The sequence below is a fragment of the Glycine soja genome, chromosome 4 (genome assembly GCF_004193775.1).
Source record: "Glycine soja cultivar W05 chromosome 4, ASM419377v2, whole genome shotgun sequence".
Taxonomy (NCBI): Eukaryota; Viridiplantae; Streptophyta; class Magnoliopsida; order Fabales; family Fabaceae; genus Glycine; species Glycine soja.
Genome location: NC_041005.1, coordinates 35,652,981 through 35,673,424, shown reverse-complemented (window position 1 = coordinate 35,673,424; position 20,444 = coordinate 35,652,981). Strand labels below are relative to the sequence as shown.

General features: G+C 35.3%; 1 protein-coding gene across 1 annotated transcript; it reads left to right on the top strand.

Annotated features, from left to right (window-relative positions):
• Positions 1-640: 640 nt before the first annotated feature.
• LOC114409626 (protein TSS-like) lies at positions 641-20,213 on the top strand. The gene is made up of 23 exons (XM_028373143.1): positions 641-710; positions 1,091-1,152; positions 2,011-2,103; positions 3,851-3,923; positions 4,009-4,305; positions 5,200-5,264; positions 5,507-5,638; positions 5,807-5,848; positions 5,931-6,455; positions 6,537-6,694; positions 7,000-7,516; positions 7,692-7,754; positions 7,839-7,940; positions 8,482-8,802; positions 8,886-8,978; positions 9,073-9,174; positions 9,262-9,366; positions 10,349-10,482; positions 11,220-11,403; positions 16,288-16,419; positions 16,508-16,620; positions 17,342-17,420; positions 17,554-20,213. The coding sequence occupies exons 1-23, from the start codon at positions 641-643 to the stop codon at positions 19,657-19,659; spliced, it is 5,568 nt and encodes a 1,855-aa protein (XP_028228944.1). The 3' UTR covers positions 19,660-20,213.
• Positions 20,214-20,444: the final 231 nt, after the last annotated feature.

The following is a 20,444-nucleotide window of genomic DNA, read 5'->3' as shown; positions in this document are numbered from 1 at the left end:
ACGTGCGTGTGTACAATGCAAGGCCAGCCCAGGCTTGGCTTACCTTATCCTATCCTAATTCCTAACACTCTTTTTGTTTATCTATCTCTCCCAAATCGCAATCTCTATTCTCTCCCCCTCTTACCTTTTCTCTCTGTGTCCCCCCAATTCACTTGCTTCTTAATTCCTCAACCATCTCTCTCTTTTCTATTCGATTCCCTTCCTTTTACCCTCCAAAAAAGCTCTTAGCTTCAATTCCTTCACTTCCTCACTATCCAATCTTTCTTTTATTTCCCACTAAAATTCTCCAAAAAAAAAGTAATTCTTAATTATATTTGCTTCAATGATAGTTTAATTTCCTTTTTGGGCCTCTAACTCCTCTTGTTAATACATAATATATATATATATATATATATATATATATATATATATATATATTTTTTTTTTTTCCCCCTCTCATTTTGCCAGCTGAAATGGTTGCTGTTTTCTTTGTTTAAAAATAAAGAAAATTCCAGAGTTCCCCAGTTCACATGCAGAGGAAGTTTTTTTGTTTATTTATTAATTCGATGAATTCAACTATTATCTCTTAGTAATTTCCGTCCAAGCAAAGTTATAAATTTCGGGAACATTACCAATTCAACTGATATTTCGTTGGAGTGCAATGGCTCCCAAAACTGGGAAAACCAAGCCGCACAAGGCCAAGGGAGAGAAGAAGAAAAAAGAAGAGAAAGGTTAACTTCATAATCTACCTACCTCCTCTGCTAGCTTCTTATCCGTTCTAATTGTTTTGTTACTTTAAAATACACAACTAGCTTATAACTATAAATATTCCTTTTCCATGGTTTCAATTGAAAACGGAAACAAAATGAGTTTCGTGCTTTGCTCATCAGTAGTTTTAGCAACGAGCACGTGATTTTTTCTCCATTCATTTTTGTTGGTTGCATTGCCATTTACGTGTTTAGAAAATTCAAATTCAAACTCTAACGTACGCCATCTTTGTGGTATATATCCAAATGCCATTGCTTATCTTTAATCTCATTGGTTCTGGAAAATCTCCACCTTATCCTTTGGAAATTGCTCCTAATATAAATAATTACATTACCCTTTGCAGTTTTGCCTACCGTCATCGAGATTACAGTAGAAACACCAGACGAATCACAAGTTACCCTCAAGGTATGGGATACGGAGTAATTCCAATTTTTTTATTTCATTTTTTTGTCGTTTTGCTCGGATAGTAATTATTCCTTTATTATTTTTTGGTGGATGGTAATTATTCCTTTTAATACTACCGTTTAAACTACATATATATAACATTATATATATTATTAGGTGAAAAAAATGTCAAAACCATGTAAAATATGTACCGAGTTTTGTTTTCAAAAGTTTTACGTACCCTATTCGGGTGCCGACCAAATAAAACTAATAAGTTTGAGGAATACGTCTTGCCTACATTATTTTATCAACTTCGTTGTTTAGTTATTTTCCGAGACGTATTTGTGATTTGAGTTCATAAATAATGCTTTATAAATACTAAATTTTGACATTGACACATTCACAATGTCATCACTTAGCTAGGCTTTTAGTGCGTGCAGATTTTACTTTAAAACTTTGCAATAGTTTTGGGAAGTTCTAATTCTAACCATATCCCGTAGTTCACTCTTACATAATAAAATATTTTTTATTAGAAACAAGCTCTTGTAATTGTATTTTTTTCCTAATATGACGTCATGGTTAAAAGACACCTTTTTTGGGTTTTTTTAAATGCAAAATTAATCACATTTATTTGGTTATTAATTTTCTCTCTCAAAATTTGAACTGCTCATATTTTCAAATTGATTAATTTAAATTCACATGTCATTTTTATTTTATTCTAAATTTAAATTCTTTAAATTAAGTGTATATTAATATATATTTCTTATTTTAAAATGGAAATTTTACATAAACTTAAATATATTCATATAATATATGATATACATATTAAGTTATTTAAAAATCTGTATTGTTATTATTTTTTTCAACAACTCTTTGCAGGGCATCTCCACGGACAGGATCCTAGACGTGAGAAAGCTTTTAGCGGTACACATTGAGACTTGTCACTTTACCAACTTCTCTTTATCTCACGAGGTACGCTTCTCCTCTACTTTATTATTTTTCTTTTAATTATGTTCTTAAATTAATTTTCGAAATTGTAAATATTACTTATTTTAATTTCTGAATTTTTAAACTTTTATTTAGCAAAAAATTATCCACTTTAATGAATGATGTTCAGAATAAAAGTAATTTTTTTTATTCTGAATGATTATACAACCATGTTTACTTTTTAGGCCTTAGTGTTCATTCTTACAGTAAATCTTGTCATGGCTTACGAACAAATATAAATGGTGTGTGCGCATAAAAGAATAACCATGTACTAATAATGCAAGACTTTTACGTTATCTTTCAATTACAAATAGATATACGAGGACAAATTTTTTAATTTTGTAATTTAAATGATATCTAATTTTCCTAATTTTTTTAATTGATTGATAATCTAAATTTGTTTGCACTTATGTATATCAAAATTAAATTCATTTATTACTATCAAAGAAAATTTAGGTATTTTAGCTTAAATATTTTATTGAAAAAGGTAAGATATTGAATGGACGACGACGACGTGCAGTTGCATTAATTGGTGCCTTACCATACTCCAACTAGCTATTGGCCAGTCAAGGCAGTGGTGCGGGGCATAGTTTTGTTAATGGTTTGCATAAATTCCTCGTGCTTCATGTCTCATAAATCTTAATGACGATTTTTACTCTTTTTTTTTTTTTTTGCTTTTTTATAAGCAACGACGACGATGATTTTTACTTATAAAAAGTCATTTGTATCACGACTTTCAATCTAGAACAATATCTTTACAAGGTATTATTAAGAAAATATTTTATCTAACAAGGTGTTAAGATATCTTTAAAAAGGTATTTAGAAAAAAATGGAATGAATTTTGCTATTTGTATTTTTTTATTCATAAGAATAAAAAATAATATGAGAAATTTATAATAATTTACCCATTCTATTCAATCAAAATTATATCCTTGACATGTTGCTATTTGTTTTACTAAAGAAATTACTAGATCAATGAAACAAGCATGTTAATAACTAATTATTTTGTGTAACAACTAATGTTTTTGCAACAAAAACAAAAATAACCATTATTTGGTATACCGTCTAAAAGAAATTATGGTATACAGTACATTTTGTACATACATCAGTTGGACGGCGCGCGAATAGCGAGCTACCCGCCACCTAAACAAATTAACGACCTATAATTAAAAACGAAAAAAAAAATGCGATGCAATTATTGAAAAATTGTAAATGAATCGTTTAACGTTAAATAACTTTAACAATACTAATATTTAAATATTTTTTAAGCTACTAATAATACATAAATATTTTTTATTTTTTGAAAACTGAACAATATCTCAATGATTTACAGAGCTATCAATATAGAAAATAATAAAAACAGGATTATCTTAAAGTAAAAATACTTGCGGCAATATAGAAAATAATAAAAACAGGATTATCTTAAAGTAAAAATACTTGCGGCGGATAAAATAAAAAGGATAAATAATCACTCTTATTTTTATAATATAAGAAGGTGTCAATTTAAGTGTCAATTTAATCCTTCAAAAATATGTAAAATTATAACTTAATAACAAGATAAATCCCAAAGTTTTTGGGGGCAAAACATAATTATACGTATCTAGAGGCTGAGTCAGAATTGCTGGTTGTTTAGGAACTAAATTGTCACTTATTAAAATATGATGGACCAAAATGAGCATTTAAACAAAAAAAAAAAATAACGGAAAAACGGCTAACAGAATGACTTGAACAGGTGCGAGGCACGAGGCTGAAAGACACGGTGGAAATCGTATCCTTGAAACCCTGCCATCTGACCATCGTCCAAGGTAACGAACACCGCTAAACCTGAACCTTCTGTAGACGATCACTGCTCACTCACTCACTCACTGATTTTGGTGTTTCTTTTATCAGAGGACTACACGGAAGAGCTCGCTGTCGCACACATTCGGCGACTCCTTGACATCGTGGCCTGCAACACCTCCTTCGCCTCCGCAAAACCCCCCGCCGGCAAGTCCAAAGACCCTACCGAACCCGGTTCAGAAAATGGATCCGAAACTAACCCGAAATCCAAACCCGTGGATCCGAATTCGGATCCGGCCAATGCCAAAAGCGACAAAGCTGACGCTGACATCTCTATGTGTCCACCTCCCAGGCTCGGACAGTTCTACGATTTCTTTTCCTTTTCGCACCTTACGCCGCCGTTTCAATGTGAGTTATTTATTTATTTATTTTTAAATATCTATTCTACCGTGTTTTTCTTTAGTTTGTTGCTTTTTCATCTTATTCCAACCCAATGCAATTAGCTTGGGGAAAATGTATGCATTTTGCAATGCTGAAACGGTAAAACGGTACCTATCAAGTTCTACAGTTTCAAGTGCTGTAGGAAGTTTAAGTTGAGTTTAGTTTTGATGCATTGTTAGTGTAATTTCTTGTCTTTTTCTTGTTTTTCTTTCTTCTGTCCAAATCACTTTGAGAAATGCTAGGCCAGACTCTCTAACACACTCTTGTGGACACACCCTCTTTCATTAGTTGAAATTTGTTGGAGATCACAAAATTTAGTGGGTCCCACATCTTATTTAATGACTCTCTCTTCTGATTTTGTAATTTTCAATATATTTTAATTAATAAGAGAGAGTTTGTATGGAGGAGTGTGTTACTAGCACTCCTAAAGTGACTTTTGAACTAGTTGTTTTGAGTGATAGAGTAAATTATATGTGCATTTAAATCAAATCTATTTTTTTGTGGTTATTTTCCTTTGCTTTGGTGAAATCATCTACTTCTGTGAAAACAATTGGGTAAAATTCCTACTTCTAACTCTATGCGTGCCGTTATAAATATTTTTCTTTTATTTTGTTTTAGAGATGAATGATCTTTTGTTCAACATGGTGTTGTTCCAAGCTGCAAGCTTCAACCACTTTACTAAAGCGTAAATTTTGTGTTTAATTCTGCTTCCTCTTTCATGAATAACGATTTGTGCCTGTGGATTTTACTTAGGTTGGATATTATTCAGATTATTAAAGCATTATGAATATGCTTGGTTTTAAGTTGAATTGTTGAACTGGAAACCTTGTTTTCATTAATGTTCTTTTGGTTTTGATGCAGACATACGGAGATCGAATCGTCCTTTCCTTGAGGATAAAACAGAAGATGATTTCTTTCAAATTGATGTGAGATTTATTGTTTTACTGATTTATGTCTCCTATATTCTAATTTTTTGAAACCAAAAAGAATTTCTACACCCAGTGGTGGTGAATGGTGATATACCTTGGGAGGGAAGAGAGAGATATATAAATAGATGTGCTAGTGTGAAAAAACAAGGTTGATGCCACATACTGTTTTTGATCATTTCTCTTGAACAAGCTTTGGCAGAATAATCTTTCTTTGATGTTGGATTGTTCCGCATATGCAGATTAGGGTTTGTAGTGGAAAACCTACTACAATTGTTGCTTCTAGAATAGGATTCTACCCCGCTGGAAAACGTCCGCTCGTGACTCATACTTTGGTGGGTCTCCTTCAGCAGATAAGCAGGGTGTTTGATGCAGTAAGTTTAAACTCATACCGTTGCTTCTGTAAATAATTTCAGCAAATATATTATGTTGTATATAATTGCCATTACTTGATAACATCATGTTGATATTGCATTGTAGAATTGGGCCAAATAAGAATCTTTTCTTTTATCGAAAATAATAAATAATAATCCTTCTTGCAGGCCTACAAGGCACTAATGAAGACATTCACAGAACACAATAAAGTAAGTACTTCTCATTATGATTTTTCGCATTACTTTGCTAATTGTGCAGGATGTTTTTACCATTATAGTGGTGTCATTTCAGTTTGGCAATCTTCCTTACGGTTTTCGTGCAAACACATGGGTTGTCCCTCCAGTTGTTTCTGACAATCCATCAGTCTTTCCGCCACTTCCCATGGAAGATGAAACATGGGGAGGAAATGGGGGTGGACAAGGCAGAGATGGTAAGCATGAAAATAGACAGTGGGCCAGAGATTTTGCAATTCTAGCTGCAATGCCTTGTCAAACTGCAGAGGAGAGACAAATTCGAGATAGGAAAGCTTTTCTACTTCATAGTTTATTTGTTGATGTATCAGTCTTCAAAGCAGTTTCTGCAATAAAGCATTTAGTAGATATTAAGCAAAACTCTTTCAGTAATTCAGCTTTGCCAACTTCATATGAAGAAAGAATTGGAGATTTAACTATTAAAGTGACAAGAGATGTATCTGATGCAAGTTTGAAGTTGGACTGCAAAAATGATGGAAATCGAGTTCTTGGATTGTCTGATGAAGAACTAGCTCAGAGAAACTTGCTGAAAGGCATAACTGCTGATGAGAGTGCAACTGTTCATGTGAGTTAAATAAGTTCATGAACCTATTGTAGCACTTAGTGGTTTTTGTTTTTGATGAATTGTGCTCGCCTTTGGTTGTAGGATACTCCTACTTTAGGTGCAGTGCTTATAAGACATTGTGGCTACACAGCTGTGGTAAAGGTCTCAGGTGACAGAGATTTGGAGGGGAGTCCTAATTCCTTGGAAATTGATATTGAGGAGCAGCCTGAAGGAGGTGCAAACGCATTGAATGTTAACAGGTCATTTATTGCACTAGCTTAACCTATTTTAGTAATTGAGGATCATCATGAGTTGTTACTTCAAACTTAATTCTTGCATTATTTTATAATAAACTTTTGCACCATAAATGTTATAAAATCCATACACCAATAGGGGGGAAAACTTGTTGCCTTTGCAACTTATAATGCAGTAGTGCCAGTATGTTTTAGTAATTGTTTGGGCTAATTTGGGGTGCTTTAGCTTGAGGGTGCTTTTACATTTTGTCTTATGGTGTAAATTTGGTTTTATAAGCTCCTGATACAATTTTCTTTTCTAATTGTCCCAGCTTAAGGATGCTGTTGCATAGGCCATCTACACCCCAATCATCTAATGCAATTCAACGAATCCAAAGCACAGATATTGAATGTTCACATTCTACTCGGTCATTGGTAAGGAAAGTCCTAGAGGAAAGTTTACTGAAATTGAAGGAAGAAACCACTAGACACAGTAAGTCTATCAGATGGGAGCTTGGGGCATGTTGGGTACAACATTTACAAAATCAAGCTACTGGGAAAACTGAGCCGAAAAAGGCAGAAGAGGGTAAAGTTGAACCAGCTGTTAAAGGTCTTGGGAAGCAAGGTGGATTACTAAAGGAATTAAAGAAAAAGATTGATATCAGAAACTCCAAAGCTGAAGTAGGAAAGGATATTTCCCCATGTAATGGCAATGACATAAACAAGCCAGAAGCCACTAAACAGGAATTAGAGAGACAAGATGAAGAAAAGGCAACTATATGGAAAAAACTGCTATCTGATGCTGCATATACACGCCTTAAAGAATCTAAAACTGATCTTCATCTGAAGGTTCATCTCTTCTTTTTTACACAAATGATGCTTCATTTTTCCGATGCCTGTAATTGTAATGTGGTTCTCAATAAGAATATATCAATTTATGATTTCTACTAAGCCATGTGCTCATTAACCTATTTACTTAATCTTATCGATATACTTTGATTCAATACCTTCTCCATCTTTGCAGTCACCTGATGAATTGATGGAAATGGCACATAAATATTATGTTGAAACTGCACTTCCAAAGCTGGTTAGTTTCTTAATGTTGAATTTGTTTATATTAAAACCAAGTTATTTTGTAATGTGTTCAGTTATTGTTACTTGAAATTCATAGGTGGCAGATTTTGGGTCCCTTGAACTCTCACCTGTTGATGGAAGGACGTTGACTGATTTCATGCATACCAGGGGCTTGCAAATGTCTTCCTTAGGACGAGTGGTACGATTTTTAGGAGAATGCTAACCAGTGCCCTTAGGGCATTGGTCAAGGAATCAAAAGTTGAAAGTTTCTATAGGAAAGTGTAATGTTTTATGCTACAAATGCACCCCCCAACTTAATTTCCAATGGAAAACCTATTTATTCCTTAACCAGTTCCTTAGGATACTGGTGAATAATACTTTTTATTTTTAATTATTTATCTTTTTCTGCACCCTTAGGTTCATAATATAACAAACACATCATGTATTCTCTCACACATATGTAATGTGTTTTGAAGTCTAGGATGAATGTTTTTAGAAGTACATAGGTGTAATATGGTTTAATTCTGTGTCTAGAACAGAAGACACAGCTGTATTTATATTTACCATATGCTGATAAAAAAAGAATCAAATCACAAATGCTAGTACTATCAAATCCCTAACTATTAGCAACTCATAATCTCATATCAACATGTTCTAATATTACCATAAATGTGCCTTATAACCGAAGGCAACTTCACAAATAGTCCTATACTATTTTTCATTCAAATTCTATCTGCCAGGTTGAGCTTGCAGATAAACTTCCTCATGTGCAATCTCTATGTATACATGAGATGGTTGTTCGAGCCTACAAGCATATCTTGCAAGCAGTTGTTGCAGCAGTTGATAATGTTTCTGAGTTGGCTTCAACTATAGCATCATGCTTAAATATATTATTGGGAATGCCATCACCTGAAACTAATGATGAAGATATTACTAGTTGTGACGAACTGAAATGGAGATGGGTAGAAAACTTCCTTCTGAAGAGGTTTGGGTGTCAGTGGAAGGATGAAAATGGTCAAGATTTAAGAAAGTTTGCCATTCTTCGTGGACTCTGTCATAAGGTAAATGAAAGGCCCACTCTGTAATACATTGATATTGATCACTTTATGCCACTGTTAATTCAATTAAGAGAATCCTTTAACAGGTGGGGCTTGAGCTGGTTCCTAGGGACTATGAAATGGATACAGCATCTCCTTTTAGAAAGACAGATATTGTAAGCATGGTCCCCATATATAAGGTAAAATACATAATAACTTGACTCTTATGCCGGAAATTAATACTATTTTTCTCAAGCCCTAATGACTAAATTACAATTTCAATGATTTTCACAGCATGTAGCTTGTTCATCTGCTGATGGCCGCACACTTTTGGAATCATCTAAGACTTCCTTGGATAAAGGTAAATTGGAGGATGCTGTCAACTATGGCACAAAGGTATGGATAATTTCTTCCATCTCGGTGTTCGGTTTGTTCCTGAAGCCAACAACCAAATTTACCAACATTTTGCATTGAATCTTGAAGGCACTCTCAAAATTAGTGTCAGTTTGTGGGCCTTACCATAGAATGACAGCAGGAGCATATAGTCTCTTGGCTGTAGTGTTGTACCATACTGGAGATTTCAACCAGGTGTGTGTTTTAATATATCTTTAAGTGCTCTCTTTTTATTCATCAATACTAGTGACATATGTGTGAAAATTATAAGTGCTTTGTATGCATTATAGTAGACTAAAACTGTATTATGTACCAGGTGTAACAAAACTAAAACTTTGTGTGTTTTAATATATCTTTAAGTGCTCTCTGTTTATTCAATACTAGTGATATATGCTGTGAAAATTATAAGCGCTTTGTATGCGTTATATTAGACTAAAACTGTATTATGTACCAGGTGTAACAAAACTAAAACTTCATTAAATGAGCCATTAATTCTAATTTACCAAATTGTCTACTTGATAAATTGGTTAAATTTTCTAAAATATAACATTTATCCATTTAACTTATTTATTTTGAGTTGAAGGATAATTTTTCCTCATAAATCTTTTGCCTTCTCCTTGTTATTAAAAAATATACCTTTATATCTAAAATATAACTTTATACCTTGTTATTAAAAAATCGAAACAACTTGAACTAAATTTTGCTATGTTATCTTACGCATTCAGATGACACAAGATCACTGAATTGTGTGTAACTTCACAGTATCATGTACAGGATATCATTATTTAATTTTATCCGTATTCCAAACCCTTGAATTGAAAAATCTTTTTGGCTTTAGTTTAAAGTATAGTTACTACAAGACTTTCAAGTTATTGTTTTCCTTCTCTTAATCACGATAAAATAAAAGTGTTTAAGAAGTTTTGTAAAATATGTCTGCTATATCTTGAATTTTTTTCTTCTAGTTATTTTGCTTAGTTTAGATTGAACATATCATTAGTGGAGAATCCATTGGGAATGGCATCAATTTTCTAATGTACATTTTGAGTAATTGCAACCACTTTCAATCAATAATAGAGACTCGATATAGAGACCTACTATTTAAGTAACATTTTTGAATAAGGTACCCAGTTAATTCCATCCAGTACCATTGTAATAACTTTAGCTGTGGTTTTGCTAGGCAACTATCTATCAGCAAAAGGCACTAGACATTAATGAAAGAGAGCTTGGACTGGACCATCCTGATACGATGAAAAGTTATGGGGATCTTGCTGTTTTCTATTATCGACTCCAACATACAGAGTTGGCTTTAAAGTATGCTTCCATATACCATATTCTTAAGATAAATTGTTTTTTATAATGACAATGGGTTTCATGGTTCTTCGTGTGAGAATCCACTGTCCCAGTGGACCCTTTCTAACTCTGTTAATAGAAGTTTGGTTACAATTAATATGAAGATGAGGCTTTGATGTTATGGATTATTTTAGTGGTTTTACAGAGATCATAATTGATTGAAGAATTCTATGTATTTCAGCAATGCCTGAAAGCTTTACCATGAAAATGCTTTCCTCAAAATTACAGCACAAATGTAAATTAACATTAGTAAAAAGCATCAAAACTTTTATCATTGGAAAAAGTTGAGCACCCTTAATTGTAAACTTTGTACCTCTGGTACTCAATTAATACAAATATATACTTTTGCCGAGCAAAAAAAAAAAAAAATTGGAAAAAGTTGAGCATCTTGGCAAACATTCTGGAAAAGTGAAGTCATCAGAACTGGGCCAATCCCATATGTTTTATTGTCTCATGAAATAATATTAAGAAAATACCCAGTGTAACTGGCAATTTTTAATGGTGTTCATCTTAGATCATTACAGGGATGTATTAAGGTACAGGCACATGTATTTGGGTGTCATCCATTATGAATTTGTTGGCTAACACTTACTGTACTGTTCAAGTTTTGTAATATTTTTCATTTTTCTAGTTATTGTAACGCATTAGAAAAATCCTGTGAATAATTACATTAATCTTTTTACCTTATTTGTATCTAGGTATGTTAATCGTGCTTTGTATCTTCTGCACTTAACCTGTGGACCTTCACATCCAAACACTGCTGCCACCTATATTAATGTTGCAATGATGGAAGAAGGATTGGGGAATGTCCATGTTGCTCTCAGATACCTTCATGAGGCTTTAAAATGTAACAAAAGATTACTTGGAGCTGATCATATACAGGTTCCCTCTCATACCTGGCATGAACCTTACATGTTACTATTGCACAAGACTTCATGTTCTTAAGCTGGTCTGGTACAATGCTATGCACTTCAAATTTGAGACTTCTGAAACTGAGCAGCATTCTCAGTTATATACAACTATTTTTTGACTTGCTATGTTAACTATAACTTTTGACTAAACCATAAAGGATAAAAGAAAATTTAAAATCATTTGGTGACTGAATTGGGATTCTAAGCTAATACTTACCTATCCATTTCTTGTCATGAATCGTGACAGTTTAAATTTATACAACAACAACAACAACAACGCCTTATCCCACTAGGTGGGGTCGGCTACATGGATCAACTTCCGCCATAATGTTCTATCAAGTACCATACTTCTATCCAAACCATTAATTTCGAGATCCTTTTTGATAACCTCTCTTATAGTCTTTTTGGGTCTTCCTCTGCCTCGAATTGTTTGTCTTCTCTTATAGTTTAAATTTATATTTTACTTAATTATTATTTCTTGGGAACAAATCACTGTTTTAACTTTCCGCTTGACCTGAACTCTTGGGCTGGTTGAACAACACCTGGCTTGAATTGTGGTTCAGTTAACCCATGCACTATTACAAGGTTTAAATGTCTTTCGAGCAGTATGAACTTGTCAAAAGTCAAAACTATAAGACCCAAAAAACCTAGTGGCGGTGGTGGTTTTACAAAACCAACCAGGATTCTGATATTTGGCCATTCTTTTGTGGGGCCTTTATAGGCTAAATCAGTAAGTAGTAGTACTAATAGTAGCAATAGCAGACTAGCAATACAACCGCCACAATAACAATGATGATGAATAGATTTAGACTGAAGGATGGAGCCACCTAACATGTCTATTACATGCCCTCTTCTGCTTCAAAGAGCCATTGGGGAGAGGCCTGCTCCTGTTTTAGTGAGCTTGCGTCCAGAAACCATTGGGCAAGCAATAAGTTGGGCCTCAGCCATTCTAGTTTTCTGTAGGAGATCTCTTATATATTTGCCTTGAGTTAGAAGAATAGAACCATCAGTTAGGGTCTTGACTTCAATTCCCCAAAAATAATCCAGTTTCCCAAGTTGTTTAAGGGAAAAATTAGAATGAAGTTTGACAGGAAATTGCTGGACTAAGTTGACAGAACTGTCAGTGATTATAATATCATCAACATACACCAAAAGATAGATGATATGAGAGGTATCTTTGAAAACAAAGAGAGATGGATCACTTGCTTGCAAAAAAACCAAGATGCAAGAGTGTAGATTTTAGTCTATCAAACCACTGTCTTGGTGCTTGCTTAAGCCCATATAGAGCCTTATTCAATTTACAAACAAGAGAAGTATTGGGGTTTTCAAATCCAGGGGGTTGCTGCATATAGATGGTTTCCTCTAGAAAACCATTTAAGAAGGCATTGTTAACATCAAGTTGAAAGAGTTCCCACTTATTGGTTAGAGCCAAGGTGAGAATCAACCTTACCGTAACAGGTATGATAACAGGGGAAAAAGTTTCATTGAAATTAGAACCAGCCACTTGATGAAATCCTTTTGCTACTAGTCTAGCTTTGTATTTATTGACAGTCCCATCTGCACTTTCTTTGACTCTGAACACCCATTTGAAACCCACTGCTTTTCTATTGGGTGGAAGAGAAACCAAATCCCAGGTCTTGTTATTCATCAGTGCCTCATATTCTTGTTGCATTGCATTAAACCATTTTGAATCAGCCAAAGCTTGTTCTACTGACTTGTGTTCACAGTGAGCAAGTAACAAGGTTGGATTAAGTCTTGGTAAATGAATTCCAGACCTTGATCTGGTCTGCATAGGATGGGAATTAACTGTAGGAACATGCTCCATTGCTGCACTGTGAGTACTTCAGAGGGAGACAAATCTGATGACTGAGCAGAATTGTCTTGCACAGAAGTGGATCCAGCTTCAAAGATAGGACTAGGAATCTCAGATGCAATAGCAGGACTAGAATCCGCATTGACAGAAGGACTATAATTGGAATTTGAATCAGCTGTAGGATCAACAGAAGTAGGAGTAGCAACAGAATTGCTATAGAGGGAAAGAGAAGAAATTGATTGAGGAACAATAGGTATGGAGGGAATGAAAGAGATGGGGTTAATAGGGGGTAAATCAGACTTGGAGGAAGACAAAAACAGATCTGAATAAGGAAATTTGACTTCATTGAAAACAACATCCTTAGAGATGAAAAGTTTTCCAATAGGAGAAAGACATTTGTAACCCTTATTGAGATGTGGAATACCCCAGAAAAACATACCCATGAGACCTAAATTCAAGCTTGTCATGATTGTAAGGTCTAAGGAAAGAAAAACAGGAGCAACCAAAGGCTTTAAGGAAGTTATAATCTAGATTTTTGTTGAAAGGGACAGTATAGGGAACATTAAAATTCAGAGAGGCAGCAGGCAATCTATTTATCAAGTATACTGCTGTAGTGCAAGCAAAATCCTAGAACATTTTGGTGATGAGTGTGAGGACAGATCAATCTCTGAGTAATACCTTGGTTTGCTAAAAAATTGGTTAGAGGTCTGAACTGCCCTCCCCAGTCTGTTTGAACTCTTTTAATTTTGGAATCAAACTGAAGTTCAGCCATTAGCTTGAACTGTTGGAAAACAGTGAAGGTTTCTGATTTATTTTAAGCAAATAGATCCATGTAATAGTAAAAACCATTTTTTGAAGGAATGTATGCAGGACTCCATAGATCACTATGTATTAATTCCAAAGGTTGATTATAGACTGTTTCAGATAATGAGGCAGGTAATCTGTGAGATTTACCAACACAGCAAGCAGTACAAAATTCGAAGACATTTTTATTAGAGATTGGTATCTTACAATGATTAAGAACAAGTCTCAAAACATTAGAACTAGGGTGGCCCAACCTAAGGTGCCAAAGAGTTTGAGAGCATGTGCTAGTACATTCACTTGCAACAGAAGTGGTTTTTACATCAGAATTGAGATTATTTACATCAGAACAGACATTGGTTACAGAATTTGAAACAAAGCAAGAAGCTGAACTGGCAGGAATTGAGCCTTGGAGATGAAGATTTGGGAAGACATATAAACCATCAGGGTCCAGGTGAGGCTTTAAGCAAGATCTCATTGGCTCCCTATGATTTCACAAGACAATGATTAGGATGAAATTCAAAATATACACCATTATCTAGAGCAAATTTACTGACACTGATAAGATTTTTTGTTGTAGTAGGCACATGAAGCAGCTGATTCAAGGATAGAGACACTTAAGAATTAATAGGAGAAATGAAAGTGGAAGAACCAGTGGAATGAATAGGCAAACCTTGTCCATTACCAATATAAATATGGTCTGGACCTTCAAAGGGACTGAGTTGCTGTATGTTCTGTGATTCCCTGTTACATGAAATGAGGCACCTGAATCTGGTATTCAAGTTGTAGGAATACTAGTCTGAAAGTTAGAATTAGAGTTTGCCATCACTGCACTTGGAGGCTGTTGATTCTGATTGATTTGTATTGATCTGTTCTAATTGGTACCTTGACTCCACGAATTTGATGATTTGAACCCATTGTTCTGTCCATAGTTATTTTGACCAGAACCATTTCCTTGACTAGAATAATTAGAAATATTTCCTTGATTTGAAGGATCACGGAGAGTGAATGAAGGATTAGATTGATAGCCCTGATCAAACCTATAGTGACAGACATATGCAGTAGGACCATACTTGTAACATACTTGACATTGAAAATTTGCAAAGCGTCCTCCCCCACGGCCAGGACCACCACCACCACCACCATGACAGCCGCCGCGATTAAAATTTCCATGGCCAGACGAATCTTACTATTGTGAGGACTTGTCCAACGCTGCATAAGAGTCAGAACCAAACGATGAAGAGGAGTTAGGGTTCGCCTGAGTAAGGTTAATTGAAAGCGATTCAGAAGTGTGTTTTCGAAACTTCAGCAATCAAGCTTTGTGAGCTAGCAATAATGCTTCAACTTCTTCAATAGGTAGCGGTTGAAATTTATTCTCTATAACTGAGATTACTGAATGATAGTCTTGTGGAAGTCCTTCAAGAATAGCATCAATGTGTTCTTGAAGAGAAATTGGACTTCCAACAGAAGCAAGTGCATCAGAAATAGCTTTGATCCTAAGCAGAAACTCGCGCATCGACTTATCTTCAAGAATCATCTGGCTTGCGTCTGTTTGTGGAAATAATCATGGATCTGTTCCCAAACTTCGTAGGAATGAATGCATCCAATGATCCGAGATAAGATCGATGTGGATAGAGTTGATTGCAACCAGGCAAGAAGAACCTGGTCTTGCTGTTCCCATGCCTCGTATGCAGGATTCTCAATTCCTGCATCACAATCCGCTTCAGTAAGGAATCGTAAGGGAATTTGCGGATTCCCGACGAACCTTCGAAGTTTGTGCAACTTGATGACAAGTTCAATTTGCTGTTGTCAAAGAAGGAAATTTGAATCATCAAGCTTCTACGAGATCGAATACGGAAAAGTGAAAGTGGAAGAAGAAGAGATAGAGTTTGTCGCCATTGATGATCGACTAAGCTCTGGATACCATCATAGAGTTTTTAGTCTAAGAGAATTGTGAGAGAGAGAGAGAGAGATTGAAGAAGTAAAATATCATTTACTAACTCAATGAACTTCAGGTTTAAAAATAGTATATATAGACAATTCTGTTAGAGAGTCGAACAGAATTTGCTAACTAACTACTTACAACTAACTAGCTTCTACTAGAAGCTAGATGTGACTGCAGTTGAATAACTGTAGCTCCTTATAATACACTAATATCTCATGTTCAGTTTCTTCACAAATATGCATCAGATCAGGGTAGTTGGCATTTTTAACTTGTTTTATAATTATTTACTTTTTCAGACTGCTGCAAGCTATCATGCAATAGCTATTGCTCTTTCTTTGATGGAAGCATACTCTCTAAGTGTTCAGCATGAACAGACCACCCTCCAAATCCTGCAGGCTAAACTTGGTTCTGATGATCTAAGGACACAGGTAGTCTTACCTTTGGTTTTTCTATGATAGATTAAAATACATAAATAGTAATGCTTGTTCCTTATGCACATATATGAATGTATTACAGGATGCAGCTGCATGGCTAGAATACTTTGAATCAAAGGCTCTGGAGCAACAGGAGGCTGCACGGAATGGTACACCTAAGCCGGATGCCTCAATCTCCAGCAAAGGTCATTTAAGGTGGTTATTACAATTAGAACCAGTTCCACTTATGTCAGTCTATCTGGTTCAATTGATGGCTTTTCAGCTCATTTGAACACAATCATTTTTTCTCTGCATTCGATTGAATTGGAAGGTGTTTAGACCTCCTGTTGAGTTTTCTTCCGTTGAATTAAAACAAAATACTTCCTGTTGAGTAAGCATGTAAACATATTAGTATAACAGGCCAAAGAAAAAGGTTAATAAGTTGGCTGAACAATATGCAAACCTGTTTGTTTATCATTTAAAAAAGAGATGTGGAGTACTTCATAATTCAAATGATTAAAGATTGAGCTATGCATAAAATGAGCATGTCACTTTCGAATTCCGTGTTTCTAATCTAGTAAATCAAGTAATAGGACAAAACAGTTCAATCACAGTTTCTCCTATGTTGTGATTTCTTACAACAAAATTTTTATTTGAAAATTGAATTACTGGATTATATTACATTGTGAATACATGCTTTTTATAGCTTTAACATTGTTGTTTCTTCATATTATTTTTCTTTATTCTTTTGACTGAAATTATGTTATTATTACATGAAAAATGTCAAGGATCAACTTTCCAAAAGCTTACTGCACCGACTGAGGAATGCTTTATATGTTTAATATAGTCCTGCAAGACTTTTATTTTTATGAAATCTGTTTATTTTTTCCTTCAAGTTCCATTTAAATTTTTGACAATAAAAAATGCCTTCTATCAGTGTGTCAGACCTCTTGGATTACATAACACCGGATGCTGATCAGAAAGTGCGGGAAGCACAGAAAAAGGCCCGTGCCAAGGTAATACATAGCTTCTTCTTACCACCCCGGATATACCTGTGAATACACTCACATTTTTCTTTATTACTTAATACTTGTAACATTCTTTTCCTATCTCTTATTGAAAGAAACTAAATTATCATCTATTTTACAGTTAAAGGGAAAACCAGGCCAAAACTGGGAAACAGCTTCAGATGAAAATCAGAAGGATGAAGACATGTGTCAAGGTTATTTAATTACAGAGACTACTAGTGATAAAGAAAATAAATCTGAAGCTCAAATTAAAGACCACGGGATTGATAAAGTTGAGTCCACTCACTTAGACCAAACAATGCTCAATGAAAGTAATAACCTGGCACAGGATGACAGCTCAGATGAAGGATGGCAGGAGGCTGTTCCCAAAGGTCGTTCACTCACTGGGCGCAAGTCATCTTCATCAAGGAGGCCCACCTTAGCAAAACTGAATACTAACTTCATGAATGTTTCCCAATCATCAAGATATCGAGGAAAGCCTTCTAATTTTTCTTCTCCAAGAACAAATTTAAACGAGACTATTGCTGGGCCATCCCCTTCTGTTCCAAACAAGTTTGTTAAGAGTGCAAGCTTCAGGCCAAAGCTGAATAACGGTAATGCCCCTGATGCTGGAGCAGAGAAGTTAGCAGACTCAAAGTCAGCTCCAGCCAGCCCAGCTTCAAGTGATCAAATTGCTAAACCAGCTCCTTCTAGCAGTGGCATCAGTGTTCAGCCAGCAGGTAAACTTTATTCTTACAAAGAAGTAGCCCTAGCCAAACCTGGGACAATTGTGAAGGTGGTGGCTGAACAGTCGCCAAAAGGAACTCCTATTCAACAAAATTCTGAGGTGAGTGCCATGATAGTTACAACAAAGGAAACTCAAAATATCATCATGGCAACAACAAATGATGTGGAAGATTATTCTCAGAAATCAATTGATGAGAAACAGCAAAGCCCTGTCCATCAAGAACAAGAAGAAAAGGAAACCACTGTGGTGAAAGATAATACAGAAACAGTAAATAGTAAGGCCAAAGATGAGGCTTTTGAAGTTAAACTCCAGGAAGCTAACAATGTTGCCATACTAGAGAAGAAAAGTGAAGTTGGAAACATTACACTCATGGAGGTTGAGAATTCTGGTTGCTTAGACAATATAAACAACAGTGCCTCTAAAGGTGCCTCAGAGATACTAGTGCAAGAAAGTTGTCAAGCAACTTCCCACGATTTAAATCCCCTAACCATTTTAGTTGAAGGTGAAAAACAGTTACTTGACAATGATGCCTCTATGTCGAAAGATACAATTACGGAGGGAGATGAGAAACATGAACCATCCAGTGACAATGCAGTCAGTAATCCACAACCATCAGAAGGAGAAAGGCAAGAAACAGAAACAGGAAAGGAACCAACCAAGAAACTTTCTGCAGCTGCACCACCGTTTAATCCATCGACAGTTCCAGTTTTTGGCTCTGTTACTGTTCCAGGTTTCAAAGATCATGGTGGTATTTTGCCTCCACCAGTAAATATTTCTCCTTTGCTTCCAGTCAGTCCCCGAAGATCTCCACATCAGTCTGCTACTGCTAGGGTTCCATATGGTCCACGAATATCTGGTGGCTATAACAGATATGGGAACCGTGTTCCACGGAATAAAACTGTATTCCTCTCAGGTGAACCTTCCCCTGATGGAAACCCCAATAGCCCTCCTAGAATAATGAACCCACATGCCACAGAGTTCGTACCTGGCCAACATTGGGTACCTAATGGCTATGTTGTGCCTCCTAATGGATATATGGCTTCTCCAAATGGAATTCCAGCCTCTCCTAATAGTTTTCCCCCAGTGTCTCACAATGGTATGCCTGTGTCACCCAGTGGATATCCTGCTTCACTAAATGGTATCCAAGTGAATCAAAATGGGTTTGCAACATCTCCAACCAGTTCAACTGATTCAGCACAAGTTGTATATGTTGAAACTGATCTTGAAAACAAAAGTCCAACTCTGGATGAGGAAAATAAAGATGCATTTTCAACAGATGTAAGTTCTGAAAAGAAGCATGTTGACCAAAATCCTAAAGAATTATCTGCCAGCAGTGAAAATCCTGAAGTAGAAGAAAAGCAGGAAGATCTCAGCCTCCCATCTGGTTGTAGTAAAGATGATAAAGTAACCAACAAGGATGCAGTAGATGAGAAAAAGCCAAGCAAGTGTTGGGGAGATTACAGTGACAGTGAAGCTGATATGATTGAAGTCACGAGTTAAGGAATGATAAATTTTTCTTATTAAAATGATTAAAAAAAAAGATAGGAACTGGTTCCTTGCAAGATGCCTGTCGAGATACCTAAAAGTGATGCCAAGGATTGACTGGACTGAGGAGGTCTTTGAGGCAGAACTGATTACTTATGAGGATTTCTGAAAGGTTTCACACAGCTTGGTACATACTTTTCTATGGGGGTTCAAATTTATAGCGTGTTTCGTGAAGGAGGCTCCATGGCCACAGAAGGAGAAGGCTTTGTTGCGTAGCTAATTGGCAATGTCTTAAATTGTTTATGTTTTCCTGCTACTTTTCTTTTGCTTATTCAAAATGGAATTCTAGCTTTGAGGTCAAAATACTCTTACTCTTACGGCTGATAACTAGGTTGCAATTGCAGGACAATAAGGCCTCATTTGTCAGGCCAGTGTTTGTTTTTTCAAGTTTAGAAGCAGCCCTTACATCTTACGAATTTATTCATATTTTTATTTTCATATGGTAACAATGTTTGGCAGTAAACATTCTTCGTTAATCAGTGAGTAGTTTTAGATGGAGGGATGATTTACTTCAAATCACGTCTTGTTGATTCCTCAAATTTTCAATTTTATTTTTCTTTCAAATGAATTTTATTTAGTTATCCAAAGGAGTTAAGAGAGGCTGTTTTTCATTTTCTTTTTTCCGGTAGAGTAAGGGTGCAAAATATAGCTGTGTAGTATTAATTAAACTTGTCTGCTTCTAGTATATAAATAATAATTAATATACACATGAACTGGTGTGGCGGCTCATAATTAGCTAG

Coding starts and splice junctions, on each gene's coding strand:
- LOC114409626 (XM_028373143.1), top strand. CDS start 641: ATGGCTCCCAAAACTGGGAAAACCAAGCCGCACAAGGCCAAGGGAGAG. Junction 7,941..8,481: donor TGTCTTCCTTAGGACGAGTG/GTACGATTTTTA, acceptor TCTATCTGCCAG/GTTGAGCTTGCAGATAAACT. Junction 8,979..9,072: donor GCATGGTCCCCATATATAAG/GTAAAATACATA, acceptor TGATTTTCACAG/CATGTAGCTTGTTCATCTGC.